The sequence below is a fragment of the Molothrus aeneus genome, chromosome 5, assembly GCF_037042795.1.
Source record: "Molothrus aeneus isolate 106 chromosome 5, BPBGC_Maene_1.0, whole genome shotgun sequence".
Taxonomy (NCBI): domain Eukaryota; kingdom Metazoa; phylum Chordata; class Aves; order Passeriformes; family Icteridae; genus Molothrus; species Molothrus aeneus.
This window is the reverse complement of record NC_089650.1, coordinates 47,895,956-47,918,402: the sequence shown is the minus strand read 5'-3', so window position 1 is coordinate 47,918,402 and position 22,447 is coordinate 47,895,956. Positions and strand designations below refer to the sequence as shown.

Sequence of the window (22,447 nt, the reverse complement as noted above, 5' to 3'; positions counted from 1 at the left end):
CTTCCTTAAGAAATAGGCAAGTGCCTATTTTCATAAATTAACATCCTAATTTACAATACAGATTATAATGATAATATTTTCAAATTACCATCTTTGTTTTATACATACTATTTCATTTCTCTCCAGGAATCCAGATAAAAGGTAAATTCAGAGATGAAGTAAGGCCAAATGCAACTGAGAAAACTCTCCTTATAAATTGTATTGATTCCATGTTGAAAACTACATAACTATTTTAGGTATGTCCTACAGATGACTAGTGTGCTAAGTAAATATTTGTCTAAACTGACATTAATTTGAACATGCCATTAATTTTGTCACTTTTCATACCTGCCAGTATTTGAACCTAAAATAAATCCATACTGTATATTTAGATTTTGATACATATAAATCTCTATGGTACAAAAATGCATAACATATATATGGCCAAAATATGAGTGGCTAAAGTGGAAAATAAATCAGTTCTAAAATTCTCAAGTTTTGTTTTAGCTCTTATGTTTTAGATATAGCAGGATTACATGTCTCCACAGGAGCTATGTATCATCATCCATAGGAACATAAAATCTTAAGCATTAAATGTGCTAAAGCATTAGAAGTAGTATACATTAATATTACTGTGATGCAATTCAGTTTTAAGTGTGCCCAATAATTGGCATACAAAAATATTTCCAAAAGAAGAGATCAGTGCAAAAAAGAAGGATCTGATCCCACAGTCCTTTAATAGTCTAAGGGCTTTCTGAGTCGAAGAATGTGGACATGAGAATGAACACAAAGTGTAATTGCATTTGGGAAGCCAAAGGGGTGCTCTGCTTCAGAGTCTCATAATTTTTCATTGTGACCCTCCAGTAAAGAGCCCAGAGAAGTTGCTTTCATGTTGATAGGGAGGTGCTTGCTGCCTGACAGATTGGAAATACTGTTCTGATGTCAGTTGTGTAAGAAAAATAAGAATATTTAGGGAATTATTACCATCTTTGTGCATAAAGTCATGGCACAGGGATGCCAGAAACAAACTAAAAATAAGAGATCTTTTCTAGACAGTGAGAAATTAAACTGAGACACAACTAATTAAGCAATTAATAGATTAATGAGCTGCATTTTGAGAGGTAAAACCCTGGCTGAGGCCAGATAGTGACAGCAGTAGGATACAGATTAGCTAATTCTAGAGACAGTTTTTACTTTATTTGGGGAAACTACCCATACATTTGGCTAATGAAAGCATGCAATATTTTTAACTCTTGCCTAAATATTTACACTTCTTTGACCCAAATTTAACCACAATTACAGTCTAATTTGTTAAAACAAGTTCCTTTTTCTATGAACATTTTTTTTGCCTACACAGATTCATAAATAGTATACTTACTGAAAAGGCTCCAGATACTATTTCCATAGGAACAATGCAACAAAAGGCTCAAAAAGGGCACACCTCATTGACTTTCAGGTTATATGGAGCACATCAGCAAGCCAGGGCAGATTTTCAGAGAGTATCTTCAGTCTGAGATACATGCAGGCTGAAGATTACAGATTTATAAATTTCTCATTTAAAATAAAAATGTAAAAAAATTGTCCATATAGGGTTGTTTGTTTTTTTTCCTTTAATCTCAGTAAAAGAAAGAACTTAATAGGAAATCTCTAACCACACAGTAGTGTTCACAAACAATGGCATAGGATTTCTTATGAACTTTTGTGGCTGAATAGCATCTCACTCCACAGGTTTCACTGGACTTCACTGAACAGCACTCACTGAGAGTACTGAGATAATACCCTGCTCCATAAATAATTACATCAGTACTTGATGTAATCAAGTTCCTTGGCTTCAGTAGCACTGTAAAGGAAGGTGCTGTTCATAACTCAGCAGGGATTTTAGAATTAAGCTCCTAACCACTTCTTCAGTAAGGCAAAGAATCAACTGTCACTGTCTTGTCATTCCCAGAAGAACTTTCTGCCTCCATCTGCTCTAACAGTTTATTTCTCAGTGAGGCTGACTTGGCTTGTCTTTTTTGGACACATATGAGACAGATTTCCCTGATGAATCTCCCAATGTCAACAGCAAATCTCCCAATCAGATTCCCTGAAAAGAAGCACTGATAAAGCTCTGTACCAGACCAGCTGAAGATTCAACAACGTTTTTTGAAAGTACAAGCAAATGAGCCTGGGATCTCCATGTTGCCTAGCCTCACACTAATAAGCATAGGCTCCACAATGCAAAGGCAGATTGCCATGCTCTCCAGCACCAATCCATTCACAGAGCCCTGGGTCTGGCTTCTTCTGCACCAGAAATATTTAATGGTAAGAGCCAGACAGTCCCATCCAGTTCTTCTCACTCACCAAACCCTTGGAACCATACATTGGTGGTATGCAATAATTTATTTTATATTTTATGAAAAAACCCCAATCAACCAAACAAAAAACAACAAAGAAAATGATATCAGGATTCTAAGTATTTGTTTCTATGAACTAATGCTATCACATCATAGCATATTTGTTACAGAGAGGAATCCAACAGGAACATATTCAAATGAAATCTGATTAAATCAATCTAATGGCCTGTACAGGTTATTCATTCTTGGACACAATCATACTGTTGAACACACTGACTAATACCCTGCTCCATAAATAGTCTAGCTCATGAGTCTTAAGAAGGATGCATGACTGCAACCAAATCAATCCTTCACATCTAGAAAGGGGGTCTTCTCCAGGTCAGGTTTGAAAACAATAGTGTATCTGTCTTGAGAAACAAAAAGTAGCTGCACTTAAATCTTGAGTGTGAGTAGAAAACCTTTTCCTATCCTGTCAGATCTTGTAAATTCATTAATATACATATGCACAACAAGTACCCATACATTATATTACATAAAACCAGCTCATTTCTAATAAGAAGCTAGATAAAATGATTTAAAACAAATTAACAAAAAAAGGTTACAAAATTACGTTTATGTCTTGCATTGCTTCCAGTGTGATAAGATCACCTGAATAGGGAAGTTCTTTCCAAAATGATGTTCTTTCCATTATGATGATATTATCATACACTTGATCTGTTCTCAAACATTTTCATATACCTCCACACACATGTAAAAGCACCTGCTAATTTCTTTTCGTTTAAACAGACTTGGGAGTATATCTGATTTTAGGAAACAGGTTGTTGATGTAAGAAAGACATTATTAAAACTTATCAAAAGTTTTATGAGACCATTCTTTGCCACAGTATAAGAGAATTATCTGAAGTAAGGGAATTGGAGTAAGCACCCTATTTTTAGGAATAGGTTAGTTTAAAAGTGACATTAAAATGTTATCAATGCCTTTATGAATATTATACATTTTAACTGAAGATCAGTTACATTCATTGTGTTTATAGATTATTTTCTCCACAGTATTTTCTGAAAAGAGGCCAAAACTTTCTTCCCATAAAATAAAAAAGTAGTTTTCCCTAACTAGCAGAACTTGGTACTAAATTAGAAGTGAAACCTAACCCCGATCTTTGTTTATAGAACTGCATGGTTTCAGAAGCAGCTCCACCTATTGGGTGACAAATGTAGGTTAGTGACTACTTTGTCACCGCAGACCTATTGTAAGACTGGTTTTGTACACAAGGCTCCCAAGCTCCCAAGTTCCTCATACTTAAATATAAGCAGCCAACCGGTATTTTCTAGTGATCTATTTAATTAGAATTTATAAATTCAAAACCACCATCCATCAGGATACAAACCCGACCACAAAAGCTGCTAGTGTTTATTTGATGAAGCACTTCTAACAGCATTAAGTGACTCACACTGGTTATAATACCCATCTTATCATGTAACAGGGAACGGCATGATTTTTAGGATGCACTCCAGTTGCACGGGTCTGCACGAGCTGAAAATGAATTTGGTTATGTAAGCAGTCCTACTAACATCTATATATGAATCTATATTCTGTATGCGGGGTCCCACGTGAATGACCGACTCGTATTTTGCATGGTTTAGGGCAACCACTGACGTTACCCGTTCAGGGAGAACGAGTCATTTTAAAGCGAAATTTTGCACCATCCCCTTCTCTTCGGAACAGTTCATGCGAGACCTTAAAGTAACATCTCACATCCCACGTCCCCAGAGATGATCGATATCAGCACTGCCGGCCATGGATTTTCTCTCTCGCCCCGTCACCGGCGCACACCCGGTCCCTCCCTCGCGGGTGCCGGACCCCGGCGGGGCTCGGCGGGGCACGCTGGGGAGCAGGGGCAGCGTGGGCTGGCGAGCCCCGCTCGGAGCAGCGCCGGCCGTGCCCTGGGGTACCGCGCATCCTCGGAGCCCGGCGGCTGAGGTAAAAGGAGTAGGAGAAACGCTCCCACCCGTGGCGTTGACAGCGTGCTTTCGCGGTGTGGAACAGGCACGGACTGCGCCTGCATATCTATGTAAAAGGGATCAGAGAGACCAAAACCCACCGGAGCACGGGGAGAAAAGTTGTTCCGAAGCCCGAAGATGAATTCATGTAGAGATCACTCACCCACTCTGATGATACAGATGAGCTGGATGCAGGCAGCCAAGCTCCCGAGAATGAGCATGTCCAAATCGTCCCTCGTCTCCTTCCGACTGCCTGCCTGCCTGTCCGGCTGTCTCAGCCTCCTGCTCGCCCGCCGGCCTCCGCGGGCTGCTGCACCTCTCCCTCGCGGGGCTCCGGCTCCGCGCCGCGACCGCGCCCGGCGGCCGCCCCCACGCTGCGCGCGGGCGGGCGGGATCAGCGGCGCTGGGAGCTGGCGGGGCCGCGGCTCCGCTCAGCGCATGGCGGGGCCGCGAGTGGCTGCGGGGGAGCGCGGGCTGTGCGCTGTGCCCGGGCGGCTGCGTGTGCGTGGCTGTCCGCTGGATGTGCCTGTCGCGACTGTTTGTGTGTCGTGTGTGTCGTGTGGATATGTGTGCGTGTGTGTGTGTGTGTGCGCGCCGTGTATGTGTGTGCGCACGGGGGGCGGAGACCGCGCTCCGCTGGGCGGGCGCGCACGTGTGCGCGCGTGTGAGAGTGTGTGTGTATGTGAGAGTGTGTGTGTGAGAGTGTGTGTGTGTGTGAGAGTGTGTGTGTGTGTGAGAGTGTGTGTGTGTATGTGAGAGTGTGTGTGTGAGAGTGTGTGTGTGTGTGAGAGTGTGTGTGTGTGAGAGTGTGTGTGTGTGTGAGAGTGTGAGAGTGTGGATATGTGAGTGCGCGCGTGTGTGTGTGTGTGCGTATGTGTATGTGTGTGTAGATATGTGAGAGTGTGTGTATAGGTGTATGTGTATGTGTGTATATGCGTATGTGTGTGCGCGCGTATGAGAGTGTGTGTATATGTGTGTATGTGTGTATATGTGTGTATATGTGTGTGGGCGTGTATGTGTGTATGCCCGCTGGTGGGTGTGAATGTGGGGTGCGGGAATGGGGGTGCGTGTGCGGGGGTGTTGTGCGCGGCGAGTGCGGTGGCGCGCACCCGCGGGCGGGAGGAACAGAACCCTCTCCCCCCTCCTAAAAAGCAGGAGGGAGGGAACGGGGGCCTGGGGACCGAGAGGGGTTCACACGGCTGCGGGCAGAGCGTGGCCCCGGGGTCGAAGACTGGGACGCAGCTCCGGCGCTGGCGGAGGGAGAGCGGCCCCGCGCGGGAGCAGCCCCCCAGACAGCGCCAGCCTCCCCTTGCCGTGGGAAGAAAAGTTTATTTCTTTAACAAGATCTTTATAAGAGGCGGAGACGGGGGGTGGCTCTGGGCTTCTTGAGGTCTCCGAGGTCAGCGGGGTGCGCGGCCGGTCAGTGCAGCCCGGAGCACACGGAGAGCAGCGGCCGGGGAAGGACCCTGATGCAAGCGCTGTGCCCGGGCCGAGGGTCGGAGCTCGGGGCCCGGCTGCGGGCGCGCACCGCCATGGGCAGCCGTGGGAACGGGCACGGGGCACCGGCGGCGCTGGGAGCGGAGCCGCCTCTAAGGAGGTGCTGATTGCCGGCTGCTCCCTGCCCCGGGAACCGGAGGGTTTGCGTGTTCCCTGGGAACTGGAGTGGCAGCGGGGGAAGGGGCTGGAGCTGCGGAATATCATTATCCGACGGAGAAGTGGGTCAGGGCGCAAGCACTGGCACCGTTTTTGCGGGAAGTCAAAACAAGACCAGAAAAAAAGAAAGAAAAAGCCACCCAAACCAGAAGTGAAACACGAAGGCAAAGAAACACCAGGTCCCGCGCATTGGGAAGTGCGGGCCGAACAGCGGGCAGGGGGCATGCAGAGCAGCACGCGTGGTGCGGGGCCCCAGCAGAGCCCCCCTTGCCCTGCACGCACCCCGACCCGGCGGGGGGGGCACCCTGCCCTCTGAGCTGTGCCTGCCTTCCCACGACCTTGCCGCGCCGAGCTGAGCTCTCATGGGAAAGATAAGTGGGGGCTGGAAACACCCCTGACAAACACAAGAGATTTTGGGAGCGTTAGATGGTACACGCGGTCCTCGGCTCCATCCCAGGCCCGCCGAAGTGCAGCCCAGGAGCCGTGTGAATGGTCCCTGTGTTTGTGATACTGTTTGCATCCGAGTGAAACGGCCTCTTCTGCACGGATGTGATGCGACTTTTAAGTGTAAAAACACTTGGTGCTTTATAGGTACCCTACTCTACCGAGCCTCAGTCCTCAGGCACAGGGCTGCATCTGCCAGCTTGTCCTTCGAAGAAGACAAAAAAAATACTACCCTGTGTGTTTCTCATTTCAATTTTCACCTGCTCTACCTGGCTTTTTGGGATGTTATGAGCTATCTTGACATTAAACAAAGCAGAACTTTTAGAGTGAACAAAAGTAAGAGGAGAAAGTGCCAAGATGCTCAAGCGGTCAATTGTATTTGGAAAGCAGTCTGCAGATGTGTCTTCTCATGCAAGGTCAGCATCTTTCAGGGTACTACAGTGTAAACACAATAGGGGTTGGTTCATTAGGAGAAAACTTGAGTGACAGTTCGTGTTAAATGGACTTTCAGCATCATGGGAAGAAACAAGATTCATGTGCTGAGCTCCACCAATATAAAACTATTTTAGGACTGTCCTAAGGGAAAATGTTAAAGATTTTAATCAGCTGATTTTCATTTTATTGAATGAATCTAAATGCCAGGAAAAAGCTGTAGTGATTTCCAAACCCATGCATAGACAAGCATGCACAAACACACTGATACACATATGGAAGACAAAATACTAATACAAATAGTTAATATATTTGAGATAAACTCCAGCTCCAACACCATTTTGCAACTGGCTTAGTTTTTCAGTAGGAGTAAGAATAATTCAATATTGCATATCAGTATGCATAGTTATTATTGTAATACACAATATATTGTAATATACAATATATCATTGTAGTGCACAGTATAAAACCAGAGCCTGCAGTAATGCCTGACTCTCAGACTATACCTCTGCATGGCTTTTCTCTCAAGATGACAGGTAGATGTAACTCAGTTGTGTTGCTTCTAAGTATGCATGAGCTTGCAGCAACTTCTAGGTTCCTCCTCTATCCATGTTGGAACCAACTTTTGAGCAGTTTGATGACTTTTTAATTGCCAGGTGCTCAGCTGTGACCAGCTGCTCCCCGGTTTGTGACTGTCTGACCAGACTAAAGGACCTCCTCTTACCAGTTGCTAGCATGATTAGCTGCCCAGGTATGTGCTGGAAAAAGCTTTAGATAGGTCAGTGTATTTCTTTCTCACAGGGTTCCTTTAAGAATTCCCTTTTATTTAGCCATGAGTAAGTTCACCCATCATGAACACATCCACAATGAAGGGTAAGTACAGCATTCACAGAGGGCACTACCATTTCCTAGTTTTCCACAGTAAGTACTACACAGGGAGAATCTGGACTGACATGGTTGTTATGCTGACAGTTAACTTTCAGTAGGTAATACACCATAATATTATATGAGGTGGATGATAAACATTTAAGACAGATCACCAGTGAGTGTGTTAGACTCTCCATAATTTCAAACCTTTACATTCAAATATAGTCTCCCTAAAACATGGTCACAGATGCCTACACTAAGCAACTCATCTGCAGTTTTATAGCCTATAATGCAGAGATAATTAGGATGGATTAGAAGGTTCATCTCTGGCCTTTCAGTGTGTATGTGTGCATAGCTGGTCAGAATAAGAATTAAATTATAATATCCTGTTGTGATTATAATTTACAGCTGCTTTGAATGGGTGTCAGTAGTTTAGAAAATACACAGGACAGAGGCCAGGTTCTACAATTCCCTTCTGGTTCTTGAGCTGGGGAGAGAGCTCTCTATGGTACAGGAAGCACTTGGCTGTGGTAGGGTGACACTTCATCTTTGCCTTCAGCTGTCAGTTCATGATGTTTTAGCTTGTACTGTGACAAGCCAAATTCACAGAAATTAGTTTGGAAATAAACGAATGTGTAAAGAAAATAATTAACTAGCTCAAAACATGATTTGTATTGCTGCTTCCTCTCTCTCCTCTATGAGGTATGAATAACCCAAAATGTGTCACAGGACCAAGCAGATATGAAATGGACTTGTAGCTAACATTACAGATTTCTGTTTCTTTAAAACTCACTATTCTTATTGATGACTTAACAATGAAAATATGACTTATTTTCCTCACTATACTGTATAGTAGATATGTTGGGGATTTTCATAAAGCTTTTTTTTAGTACACAATATTTCTACTTTTACTTTTCTGAACATTAGCAAACCTTGATGAGAAACTGTTCCCTGTTTAGTCACTGTTTAAATCTTTTCTCCTTTTCAAAGGCCTTCAATTTTGTTTTTAAATTTCTTTAATGTTCAACTTTCATTTCCAACCTGATGTTAAATATTTCCTTCAAATCTGATCTTTTAATCAATTTCAGCATTTTTTGTTAGGCTAAATGAACTTTTTCTAAGTGTTGATACTGTAGTTTCCTTTGTATTGTGACAACCTTGTTGATTTCCAGAATGTCATTCCATGGTTCCTTCAGCTTTTAATTTTTTTTCTAGCTCTGAGTGCTTTATAGGTGCTTTTCACAATAATGTCAGTTCCTTGTAGCATTATCTTCTTTTCTTGTTTTCATTTTCAATAATGTCTTTGATATTTGTCAAATACATTTTTGGGTTTACATGCAGCTTCTTCTCTCTTCTCTTCTCTTCTCTTCTCTTCTCTTCTCTTCTCTTCTCTTCTCTTCTCTTCTCTTCTCTTCTCTTCTCTTCTCTTCTCTTCTCTTCTCTTCTCTTCTCTTCTCTTCTCTTCTCTTCTCTTCTCTTCTCTTCTCTTCTCTTCTCTTCTCTTCTCTTCTCTTCTCTTCTCTTCTCTTCTCTTCTCTTCTCTTCTCTTCTCTTCTCTTCTCTTCTCTTCTCTTCTCTTCTCTTCTCTTCTCTTCTCTTCTCTTCTCTTCTCTTCTCTTCTCTTCTCTTCTCTTCTCTTCTCTTCTCTTCTCTTCTCCTCTCCTCTCCTCTCCTCTCCTCTCCTCTCCTCTCCTCTCCTCTCCTCTCCTCTCCTCTCCTCTCCTCTCCTCTCCTCTCCTCTCCTCTCCTCTCCTCTCCTCTCCTCTCCTCTCCTCTCCTCTCCTCTCCTCTCCTCTCCTCTCCTCTCCTCTCCTCTCCCTTTGCTGGAGAAACCCACATTTTCATTCAAAATATTAAAAAGGTGTGTTAAAACATGTATCGTCCTGTCCCTACTATCATTAGGAATATCATTCAGATACATGATACAAAACCAAAACCTAAATTCATTAGGAGTCATGCTGAAATCAAATGTGTCAGATGTGTCAAGTTAAAATACTGGTTTTCTTCAGAGCACTTGCTTATTGCCATGGGTGTTTAATATTGAATGGCCCTTTACATGGAGAAGTGTTAGCACAGGATCTCAAACTTTTGTTTTGGTAATATTAAGATACAAAATAAAAGTAAACCTGCTGTTTTTGTCTACTTCAATTTTGTTTAGCATTTTAGAGCATCAAGATTATTCAAAACCTATTTACAGGTAAATTTTTTTTTTCATATTTTAAATGAATTTCATTTTTGCACTCTACCTAGTGTTACTTTCATTTCTTTAATGGGGCTGAGGCATTACTTTCCCAATTCATCTGCCTCCAAGAACACAAAAAGACAAGAAAATGATGACTTTAATGCCCTTTTTTGTCCCTTTCCTAAAAGAGAAGAAGTAACCCAATTTGGTTTTCAAAGCCAAGCAAAATGGCAGTACATGTATAAATTTTCCTCTCAGAAAAAGATCAAAACTTGACAGTTTGACAGGAGCCAGGTGCCATCACAGCCTTGGAAGGGTTGTGTGAGAGACAAAGTCTATTCACATAATCTGATTTTATTATTTTACTTCCTTGTAAGAACCAGTTGAAAAAAGCTGAACTGTTAGATGCACTAAAAAAAGCAGGGTTTAAATCTGTTTTTTTAGAAGCTATCTGTCTGGCCTAGCCATGGAAAAGGCTTAAACATCATGTCTTCTGGCAAAGCAAAGCAAAGGTTTATGGGCTAAAAATCTTATATATTGCTTTCTCCCAGCTTTACCACGTGATTGTGAAATAAACTCCACATCCCCCTACCAACTCTGTCCTTTTGGCAAAACCAGTCTCTGCCTAGGTGATTCTTTAAGTGCCAAAACAGCTATTCTTTGTTAAGTCTGCTGAGGAATGACCTTCTAACCCCACTATGTATCAGAGCAGAGTGATTATCGAGTGTAGGAAGTAAGCAATGATGGATTGAAAGGCAAATTTTGAACATTTTTTATGTATATTTATGTACACACACACACACACATACATGCATGCATGATGAGCACTGAGTCAAATTTGTCTACATTTCCTTCTTACTTGTTTTTGGCTGTCTGATTTGTGATTTTTTTTTTTGTCAGATTTGTGATTTGTTTGATCACAATTTACCTCTCTGTTATGTGGCACTCAACACTACTACTCGACACCCACTGCTACTACTCAACACCTTTTATGAACAAGTGTTTCCAACACATTTATTGAAGGTTGATTCTGTCTTTTCTACACAGAACCTCTCTGTAAAGAAAGATGCACCACTGGCTGAGTTTTTGACTATATTTTCATCTCTGTGGGAGCCATGGCCATGTTGTAAAAATCTTCTTACTCCAGTTGTAAATCTCTTCCTATGTTCTAGACTAATGGATATGCCTCTAGGGACATTTGGTTATCTTCCATCCTTCTATGGAGCAAAGAAATGAAAGGAGGAAATGAAAATAATATTTCATACTCCTATTTAACTTTTCTATTAATTTATGCTTGGATTATTAAATGTAAAACTGGGAACAGAAAGTACAGCTTTGACCACACTGTCATATCATCCCACTGCCTGGTTACCTGTTAGCAACACAGTAGTTTCCCACAGAGACAGATAAGGCTTAATCCTGAAATGATAAAAGAAGAGTGGGCAGGAGTGAATTATTTAACATCCAATTCCCTCACAGTCTCCAAACACAAGGTAATGTGACTTCCTGGGATGTTTAACTTTTGCTGAACTTTCTATGGAAGGCCAGGTCTGCCTTACTGCTGGGGACAGTGGCAGTGTGCAGAGCCTCTCCCAGCCTTCTGCAGCCTACCCAGGCACTGAATTTGGCCCTTCACTTTGAGACACACAAGGCACCCACTGTCCTTCATGTCAGCCAAGCAGTGGGCTGTGCCTGCAATTTCACCCCTTCTCCTCCTGCTCTCACTGCTGGTATAGCTGTCATTACAGAGTGGAAAGAGGCATTTTCTGTGCCAGTGAAGAAAATTCTCTCAGTCAGTAACTGCAGAATAAGGAACTGTTTTCAGTGGTGTTGATGATTCAAAGGCTCTTTTTCTCCTGCCTTCTTTTAAAGATAATGTACATCCTGACAGGAAATTTGGACAAACAAAACCAAAATGTATACTTTCAAAAACATCAATCCAAAATGCAAAATTCTGGTGCATGCTTAAGCTATGTATTAAAGGCATGCATAGACTTAAACAGTTGGTTATGCAGAGTAAACCCCATTCCTACATATGCAGCAGGCTTTAATAATAGCCCATTTAATGGTAAATAAGAAAGAAAATAAATAAATCTTCCTGGAACAAGCCCTTAAGCTGAGATCTACTAAGTCAATTCCAGCCAAAAGCAAGCTGGCATATTCACAGATCTTATTAAACAGCTTTTCCTATGCTGATGTCACATATATCCTTTTTTTCCTCTTTTATTTGTGAATTTGGTGACATTCTTCTTACAGCAAGTGAGAGCAAGCACTGACCTACAACCACAATAGGTATGAACTCCCTGGAACAATCTATCATAATCATCATGCTCCGGTAAACATTGTTGATGATGCTGCACAGAGGAGTTTTCAAATAATGCATATTGAATGGTAGGAATAGTTCACTGCTGGAAAATGAAGCATGGGAAGTTTTTTCCTTAAATGCATGTTTATAATTTTATTCCTATTTTTTTTCCTTATAGCAAATTGTAGCACATTTACAATATATGTTTCAATTTTAGCTGGAGCAAGAAGCTAGTTAGATTATGGAAATGAATTTGCATATTATGACTGCTATTATTTTCATAGCTTTAAAATATAAGTATGTTTGAAATCTATTATTCAACTGAGGATAAAATTACACAGAATGGCAACAGAAGTATGCTGAGATGCCATAGCCCATATAAAAAATAGCAGCTATTTGTCAGTATTCAAAGTATCCACAAAATAAATTCACAACTCCTCCTTCTTTTGACAGTACCACATATTGCTACTTCATTGATAGGAAAAATAAACAGAGGCAGACATGTTGGATTCCAGTACATAGAATCAAAATGCCCAAGTTTCCCAATTAAGGAAAGGAATAATTAAACAATATTCCTTCTTAATTATAAAAGCATTTCTGGCAGTCATTCCATTGTAAAGACTTTTAGGATCTCAGAACCTCTGTGGTTAGAAAAAGAAACTTCTGATATTTGAACAAAATATTATCAGAAAACATAGATTTATTTTATTTTGCTACTAAAACTTCAAAGCTGCCTATCAACTGTGGTAACTGAAGTATAAAAAATTTAATATACACAAAGACATTTGTGACACATATATAAAAAAGAATTCCATATCTTAAAGGAAAATGATGAGATCTGAGATTGCTCTTGCCGCTCACTATTTGGTATTGGGGTTATGATAGACAGTTGTATGAAAAGTTTTGCTCAGTACTTGATAGATGTCATAAAATGGCAAAAATATTCTTAATAGAGAGCAAAACAGAGAACATAATTTCTTATGTCACTCTATAAAAACTCTCCTTGCTTGATGCTTCTAATAATGACCGAAAGAAAATTCCTCCTTAAAAATTCCTTAGGTTCTGTTTGGGGTTTTTTTCCTCACCTTCAAATACCAAAATTTTCTTCTCTTAAGAGAGCAATCTTCTCCAAAGAGCACCTCAAAGATGAGGTGAGATGGGATTTTCTTCTATGTTTAGGGAACAAGAAGGAAGACATCTGAGGGACAAAAATAAGAGTCTGAGATTCCTTATTCTGTAAGAGAGACATCCCAAGACCAAGGTCTGTAAAACCAGATCAGACCATGGAGAGCAAAGATGGGAACTGCTCACTTGGCCAACAGGAAGAGCTGCTGGTAGCAAATGAATTCAGCATGAGCCAAGTTCAAAAAGACTCCAACCCCAAAGTTCTCTCAGTGATTAGATTCAGGCCTGTGAAAATCTTTGGCAATGGTGTTCTGGATTCACAGGTATTGATGAGAGTTCAAGGACTGGCCAACAAGAGTTTAGAAGGTTACTAAATGCACATGTACCATCAGTCTTGGTAAATCTGAACTCAGGATTAGTCAGTGGTTGCAGGTTACTTGGGGGAAATATTGTGTACCAGTCCTGTCTTTCTCTTTTGTGGGGACCTCCTAACCACTGGAGAAAGAACAGTTAACTTTCTCTGAGCCAAGTGACACTTTTGAATTACATTGTTATAGGTTCACCCTTTGCAGACAGCTGAGACCCTTAGAGGTCTTGTTGATGACGGGTGTGGCCCTGGTTGGTGACAGAAACTATGGTGTATTTCAATATGCTGGGATAAAAAAGTGGTGTTTACCATCAGATCATCAAAATATTCTGACTGCAATAAAAGGGTGTGCCATTAGGTTATGCTTTTATCAAATGTCATTTGCTTAGTTTAAAATGCATCTGAAAAAATGCAAACATGTCCATGGAACTAAATTACAGGAAAAGTTAAATCCCTAAGTAAGTTTTATCATTAAGGTAAGGGTTAGGGGCCAAGTGAAAAGCTAAGCAGCCTAGTGTAAGGTATGCAGGGAGATGACAGAGCCCTGGCTTGAGGTTCAGCTAATTGAATGTGGCACGAGACATTTTCTTGTGGGACAAGATGAATAGCAGAGTGAGAAGCTGTCAGAAGTTAGTACTGTGAAGGCTGGCTGTGTTTCACAGTTGGTTACGTGAGTTGAGGGCTGACCAAAATTCACAGTAATTGGAGGGCAACAGTGGCTTTTTTTGGGGAGAGGAAATCTTAATGTCAGCAGTGCCTAGGTAACAGTATCAATAAACTTTTGTAAGGTCAAGACTATCTAGGTAACTATCATAACCACCAAATTTGAATAGTAAAACTGGGACAAATGGGGAGAAATAACTGAGGGTTGGTTTATTGTCTAGAGGAAGACCAGAGAAGAAAGGGAAAGATTGAGGAGGATGGGGGCATGCGCTTGGGAAAATATTGTTGAGGAGGATAAACATGCTTGCATATGTGAGCAGGTAGTTGGTCAATCTGTATTGTTTTCTTTGATCAAGCTGACTGAAACATTCCCAGTTCGGGTATGAATCAGCAGAAGTGTGTGAAGACCCATATGATTTCCTGGATTATGACTTCTATTGTGATCTTTCACTGTTTTGATATATTGAATAAAATTATTTGGGCAAATAATTGGAGCTGATCCTTAGTGCCAGATTACATTATTTCATCCTACATCAGTAATCTTCCTTGTTTTGTGGTTATCCTTGTAAAGCCCATGCTGAATTCTTGATTCTGTTGTTCCATCTTGTATTGTCTTGATGGAGAGGTTATGGTTTGCAAGGAAAGACATGTAAATGTAATAGCCTCCAATATGACTGTGCTCCCATTATAGGACAAGGAGAACTGGCCAAATATCTGTGGTTTTCTGACCAAATATCAGTGAATGCTTTGGAGGACATGTTGAATATTTCTCTGAATGCCATTGCATGGCTCAACTGGGATTTGATTGTGAGAACTTAAAAAACTCACATACATGGAGACCTCTGAGGGCTCAACTCAAGTTCCTAAATATAGATATTTAGTGCTATTTGGGAATCTGAGAACCTCAATGACCTGCACACTGTTCTGTTAGATTGGCCTCAGGACTTGGAAGAGACTTACAGCTGTAAGCATGAAACTCATTCATAAAGCATCTTGGGTATGATCAGATGCCAATTCATGTGCTCAGTTATCATCTTCAAGCTGAATAGTCTTCCTGGTTTGTCACCTTCCAGGAACTGCTAGGAGCTAAATCCCCAAAGGAGTGTTAGTGCATGGGTGTTGAGTTTAATTCCATATTGCCTTCAGGTGTCTGGCTGTTGGAGAAAGATTCACGGGCTGAGGTAAGTTCTACACCTCTCAGAGGTTAGGGGTGGGCAGATAAGATATCTTTCTCCAGATAAGTACCTATCCTCCCTGCAGGACTGACTGACATGTTGTCTACGCACAGTCAAGGACACAATCCTTCCATGAGCTTAGGAACGTGTGTGCTTCCATTTGGCCTCTTCCTTCTTCCCTGGTGGAGATGAGGAGATATCTTTCATCCCCTGTGGTGCTTGGCAGAAAAAGATTTGGGTACTTGTAAGACAGCTGGGAGAGAAAGCAGGTAGTGTGATTTAGCCAGAAATAGGAGGATGGAGGAAAGGCAGACTTTCTGCACTGTGCAGTTTGGGGACTGACTGTGTAAATGCTGTGTGTGGGCAAGGTGGGCAACCCTGTATGAGAGTGGAAACTGAGATGTCATCAATGAGATGACATAAATGTGCTGGGGAAAAAGGAAAGATGTGATACTTTAGTGGAAAAGGAGGAAGAAATGGACTATTCTTGGACTTAGAGCAGAGAAGCATAAAGCTGTCTACTTACATGATGAAAGAAACTGACTGCTTGTAGCAGAGGTGAACAAAGCTGAAGCAGGTCCTACAAACAGATCTGGCCACCATGGCTGCCAAGACTTAACTGTCTTGTCTAAGTCGTCTTTCAAGGCACAGACAATTAGCTCACTTCTGGAAAGAGCTGAAGGAGGAAATGGCTGCTGTTTGTGTACTAGCTGAAGCCCTCACGTAGGGAGTAATAGGACATCACGTCCTTCATTGCTTTTGCAACACTTGCTGCCTCTTTTCATTGCCACAGCTTGCCTGAAGGTCCTGAGAGCCATTAAGTTGCATGAGTGGTTTTGTGGGTTCTAGTCCAGTGTTTTTCTGCTGTACAGGTTTCTGTCTGCTCAGGAGAGATACCACTGCTAATCTGCTCACACGGGGATTTTTTGGAGGTGAACACTGTACAGACAGCTCAGTAACAGTATTTCAGACAAATGCAGCCTGTGCAGCACTTAGTGTCGTTTGTGGCAACTCCAAGCTCTATTTAGATTAAAGTCTTTGTGAAAAGGAAGATTATTATCAAGATACTATACCCATATCTAGGATAATTATATATGAAAGTAGGAATACTCTTGTTGAAACATCTCCCATTTAGCTAAATTATTATTAATAGAAGACAGGGAGGCTTAATAAGTGGGATTAGCACACATGAGTGGCTACACTAATGAACTGTTAGCATAAATGAAATACTTTGAACTTTCATCATTTGGAACAAATAAGCTTGTTCATCTCCTGAGTGATTTTTGAATATACCAAAAATACCCTTCACCCTTTGATGTGCAAGATAGCTACTTTAACAGGGGAGGGTGGGGAGAGAGGTGGAGGTTTGTATGTGTATGTGTGTGTGTTTATCTGTGTGTAGTACAGCAAGCTCCCACACTATTTATTTGTTTTTGAATTTTGTAATCTCCAACTAGATTTCAGACTCCAGAAACAATCAAGAATATGGGAAAAATATTTGGACAAAACTGCACATTTTTTTCTCCTGTGACCAATGTCACCAGCATGGTGTGAGCTGCCTTTGCACTCCAGGTCACTCTGAGGGGTGCTGAGCTGGGCAGTCAGTCTTGAGAGGGCCTCCCTATCTTCTGACTGTCCTGAAGTTGGAAGTAGCCTTAAAGGACTTGCTGTGTGTAACAGTGTGAAAAACTCCATAACTAGAATAGGTATGACTGTGAAAAACAGGTCTCTTTTCCCATACTTTTAGAGTACATACTGAAAGCTTCCAATTAAACCAAAGACTGGAATAACATCTGTGGTTTACTCTGTCAACTGCTCAAATCAACTGAAAAGGCACAATTTACATTGTGCAGACATCAGACCTCAGAATATCAGAAAACAGGGTCACATGTTCAATACTTTTTATTAAGATGTAGGTAAGTCTCACCACCAATTTTTGATACTGATGAGCATATTTGTCATGATATTAATGATTTTTCTTTAACTCAGATCTTGAGGGGCTGGATTAAGTCCAATTGATACAGGCAACAAATGTGCTGTAGCTATAAAACATCTTGGCTTTTTACTGAAATAACAGTTTCAGATTTTCTTGGTATACACTGTAAATAAATGACTGAATTTGAAATATTTTGCATTCCGTTTCTCTGTACTCAGAGCATTAAATAACTGAGGGTTTTCATCTCACAGCTGTTTTGTCCTCCCCACTTTTCTAGGGCATACATGACTGCTGTACTAGTCAGATGGCAGTGAAGCACTACAGTAACATAAACTGTGATGCCTCAAAATGCAACACTACTACACCTTTGTAATATAGGTGAGTTCAAATTTAAAACATAATTTTGTAGCATTGGAGTGTGCCTGCCCTACCTTAGGGCCTGCTGCAAATTATTCTGGGAGGCACAAAAATTATTCTTCCTCTGTACAGATGGATTTTCCTGAACTGTACTGGGCAAAATTAAGAGGCCTGGGCTCAAATGCCATTTCCCCTATACACCTTTTCCACAGATGCTAGATAGCTGTTGTAAAATCCAGCAGTCCTTCAGGCATGGGCTTTGTAGTGCTTCCTCTAAGTCAAGCCTGGAATCAGAAGGCCTCTGAAAATACATATGACCTTTCTCTTCGTAATATTTCCTACATTATCTACATAACCCCCATATAACCACTTCATTGTGAGGAATGTTCTCACAACATTCAGGTAGGACAATGACAAGGGTGGGAGCCATGTGGATAAGACAGTCCTTGTCCAGTCCCAGGGTATATCTGGAAAAATGCACCACATGTTTTAGTTATGGGATTGACAGTGCTGTTGCACTGGATTTCCCCCCTCCAAAACTGTCTTCATTTCCATTCAGATAAGAGTTTTGAGTCTTTACAGAGGGAAAATTCAGGCTCAGATTGTATTTATAGATCTTTTATGGGATACAACGAGGATGACATCCTGGTGTTTAGCAGGTGCTGCCCTTATGCTTTTAAATGCTGTCACTTCCTTCTGCCTTTGGAGTCCATGTGGAAAACAAATGTTTTTGAAAGGCAAATAGTAGATGCAGAGAAATAATACATAATGAGATATGCTGTTCTTTTTTAACAGTGATAAGCAAGGAAGATAAAAAAAAAACTGTGGTGGAATGATTAAAACATGTATCATCAAACATAACCTAACCCTTGCCCCCCTGAAATGGGCCTGCTTTTTCTTCACTATCTCTTAAATACCACAGACAAACAATTCTATCAAGTTTGTTTTTGTTTTTGTTTGTGTTTTTGTTTGTTTATGGGTTTTTGTTTGTGTGTTTTGTTTGATTTGTTTTTGGTTTTTTGTTTGTTTGGTTTTGTTTTGTTTTAATCTAGAGCCATGCCTCTATTATTGTGTCTTTAGCTATGATTGGATTCTATCTACAAATGACTGGGACTGTATACTGACCTTCCAAAATAATTCTGGTAATCCTCAAAGGAAAAAATAGTCATGAATTGGGTTCATGTGTTAAAACATGGGATTACTGAAACAGATGATGTCTGACTAGCCCAGTACACATCCAGGCTTTGGTGTGTAATTTGTCTGGCCTACATAGTAGCTTCAAGGATATTAAGAAGAAGAAGAAGAAGGATATTCCCTCAAAAAAGGAGCTCTTGAATCAGCATGTTCCCTCTACTGCCTGAGTAGCTTCAAAAAACATATGTGCATCATGTAATTTTAAAATCTTTAGAAGTTTAGGAAAGAACTAATTCTTAGTGAGTAAAGGAAAACCTTCTGTAATTTATTTTTATGTCAAGAAGCAGATTTTTCTTCTAGTGCAAACTTATTAAAGGCAGTTTTCATCCAAGAATATTCAGTTGTTGGTAATACTTGTGCTGTTTCTCTATACATGAAAGAAATATTTCAGGATACCTGTGAGATCTGTGCACATCTCAGCAACTGATTCCAAATTGTAATGAGTTTTAGAAAGATTGGAGCAGTTTTTGAGGAATAAAATACCGTAGACGGTGATCTTTTTTTGAAAATCTTAGAGTAAAAGTCGTAATCTATAAATTGAAGAGAATTTCACTCCTGTGTGCACAAAGGCATAGAAAAAACCTCCCATGCAGGTACTTAATTCAACTTTCTTTCAGCTGGGTAGTCTGAATAGAATTAGTGAGATGCTTCAGCTGAAAGTTGACAAATGTGTATTTTTTAAGCCTACTGTCTCACTAAAGGCCAAACTATGCAACCCTTTCTCATGCTAATGAGAAGTTGAAGTCAATGAGATTTGACATGTAAGTGCTCAACAACTTCATAATCTTGCCCTAAATGCTTTTTGTTTGATAGATCTGTCTTGTTGTCTTGCTGTCTCTCTGCTATTGAAAACAGGTTATCTATAAAACTTTTTCTGATGATACATTGTGAAAAGAGAGCTCAGTAGGCTTTTGGCCACTTTTTGAAAGCCTGTTAACTGTACATATTAATTTCAATTTGCTCCCAACTTCATTGTAAATATAATTCTATGCTGATATTTCAGCTCCATCTGACAATACTAAGCAGCATAATATCAAGATATCTACAGTGTCCATCAGCATGACTGACACAGATTAGACAATTGTGCTTTTTATCAAAGAGGTTTCTGTCTCTGAAGACACTCTCAGTGCACTGTAAAGCCAAATAAAATGGAAACAATACAGTGGAGTCTACTAAACCCCTGAACAAAAACAAACTAGTGCTTCAACATGTCTTTTGTGTGTTTTGTTTTTTTTCAAAAGAGAGACTAGCTTAAGGATCTCCTTAAGGAGGATAAAAGCTTTAGTGGCCAAGGAGAGTCCTTAAATAAGACAGGATCATTCTGGCCTGGACCTAATGTTTTTCCTGCAGTGATATCTTATCTGTGGGTACCTGAGATAATAGCAACTTAAAAAATGAAACTGAGTAAAATTCACACAATTGGATAGCATGGCACTTGTTTACTAGATGAGACTCTTTCCTCTGGGCACAGGGAACCAAGCCTGACTGTTTCCTGAAGGACAGCTCAGTCTAGCACACAGGACTATGACAGTGAAAAATGAAAGCAATTTCACTGATACAGCCTGGTGCTACTACATATGCATCCCTCCTTACCACACTGCTCGTGGGCTCATGTTCAGGTAGCAGTGCTGCACCTGTGCACCAGGAGCCTGCAATGGATGTGTTTTATGAACTAAATTATCAGTGAAAAGGCAATCTTTAATTTTACAGGCTACAAATTAAATATATCTGTATTGTATGCTCCTCGCAGAATACTTAATACAGGCACTGAATGGTATTTGTGATATCAGGAAAAGGTTTTTCACCTCAATGAGATTCACTCTTACCTGCAAATGAACTCTGGATTCTTGGCCTCTCTGTTTCTCCCCTTTCTTTGTGCACATAAGAACCAGAAAACCAGCCATGACTGACCTTGGCCCAGGGTCATTGTAGTGCTGTCACTGTCAGTCCTCTGCCACTCTCTTCACTGTATGGAGCAGCAGAAGGGACTCCCTCAGCAGAACAGAGCACAGCATCTCCACATATGGCAGTTTGTATTTGCTTCAGCAGTGGTCTGCTCGTCACTGAAAAGCAAAGTTAACACCCCTATCTCCAGCTTTGGTACTCTCTCTGTCCTGCTGAAGGATGTGTGGTCAAGCCCTGGGGACACAGAGCCCATAAAGCAAATATTTGAGCATATTGCATCTGCCAGAGGATGAAGTGAGAGGTGAGTAGGGCTGCAGCTGATGATCAGCAGAATTTCCAGGCTGATGCCATTCCCATGCTGTACATCTGCTGCAGGCTGTAGCTTCTGGGGATGGAGGCACCACAAAGAAACGAGATTTCAGTATTGGTGAAAAAACAGTCTGGGCTCTGTCTCACCAGTGCCTAAGCTGTGCTTCTTCCAAACCAATATAATGTCCAGCCTTCTCCCAATCATTCATGTGTTGTGCTGCATTTGTACAGACATTGATACATCAGCTACAAAAGAAACATGCATTTAATAGACTGAGATGAAAGTATGGGTGAAAAGCCTTTACAGAAAGGAGAAAAAGTAGTGTGAGCCATGATGATTTCTTCTTTTAAAACAGACATATCTTTCTACCAGTTCACACACAAAAGACTAAATCATGCTATTTTTTTCCTCAAAACAAACAAGAAATTACCTCTATTAACTCTGCAGCAGGTGCTTTTTTTATGCATATGTTGCTGCAGTTTTAAAGCTCCCTCACGTCACTAAATGTGTTGAAGTTTAGCCTTACTGGCTCACTAGGGAGGGCAAAACATCAGCAGGTGAAAGCCACCTGCATAGCAGAGCATACTTTCATTCTGTGCTCCATCCCATATCCTGAGAAGTCCTGTTTTCCTTATCCTTTTCCCTTGGAGAGTATCAGAAGACTTCTGTTGGTCTTCAAGGCAATGTATCTGTATTCTTGATATGTATTTCAAATAAGAACCTGATTAATTAATTTAATAGCATATTAATTTGCACTGAAGTAGCTTCAGGATGCTACTACTGCAATAAGTAGATTTATTCCACATAAACACTATCCGAGCTGGCTGCATAGTTTTATTCAAAGAGTGTCACGTGTGGAAAAGCTGGGGTAATTTCCAAACACTTGTAAGAGTCCAATGCCGTTCTCGGATACCATATAGTCTGTGCAAACAGTTGATACGAAAATAATGAATTTAAGGAAAAAAGAGCTATTTTTGATTAGAAACAGCATAAATCTAAGGGGCTTCAAATCAGTAATATTCCAGCAGTTAGAGAAGAAAATAAATCTCTAGTTCCTATTTTTCATTTCAGGATGCAGAGAATGCAAGACAGCTCTCTCTAAAGCATTTTATTGAAGCCATGGAGCACAGTTAGCAGCAAGGCACTGGCTGTAGCTGTGGGATACCAAATCCACACAGTCTGCTCTGCATCCTAGACCTATATCTTCTACTTCTGTTAG

At 40.9% G+C, this 22,447-nt stretch overlaps 1 protein-coding gene across 7 annotated transcripts in view; it reads right to left on the bottom strand.

The window, feature by feature from the left end:
* Positions 1-4,671, bottom strand: part of PTPRZ1 (protein tyrosine phosphatase receptor type Z1) — a 133,115-nt gene extending 128,444 nt beyond the window's left edge. For all 7 annotated transcript variants that reach the window (XM_066550620.1, XM_066550622.1, XM_066550621.1 and 4 more), the window contains exon 1: positions 4,477-4,671. In XM_066550620.1, the coding sequence (XP_066406717.1) occupies positions 4,477-4,534 (58 nt within the window). In that variant the 5' untranslated portion in view covers positions 4,535-4,671. The remainder of the gene's footprint in view (positions 1-4,476) is intronic.
* Between the last annotated feature and the right edge of the window lie 17,776 nt (positions 4,672-22,447).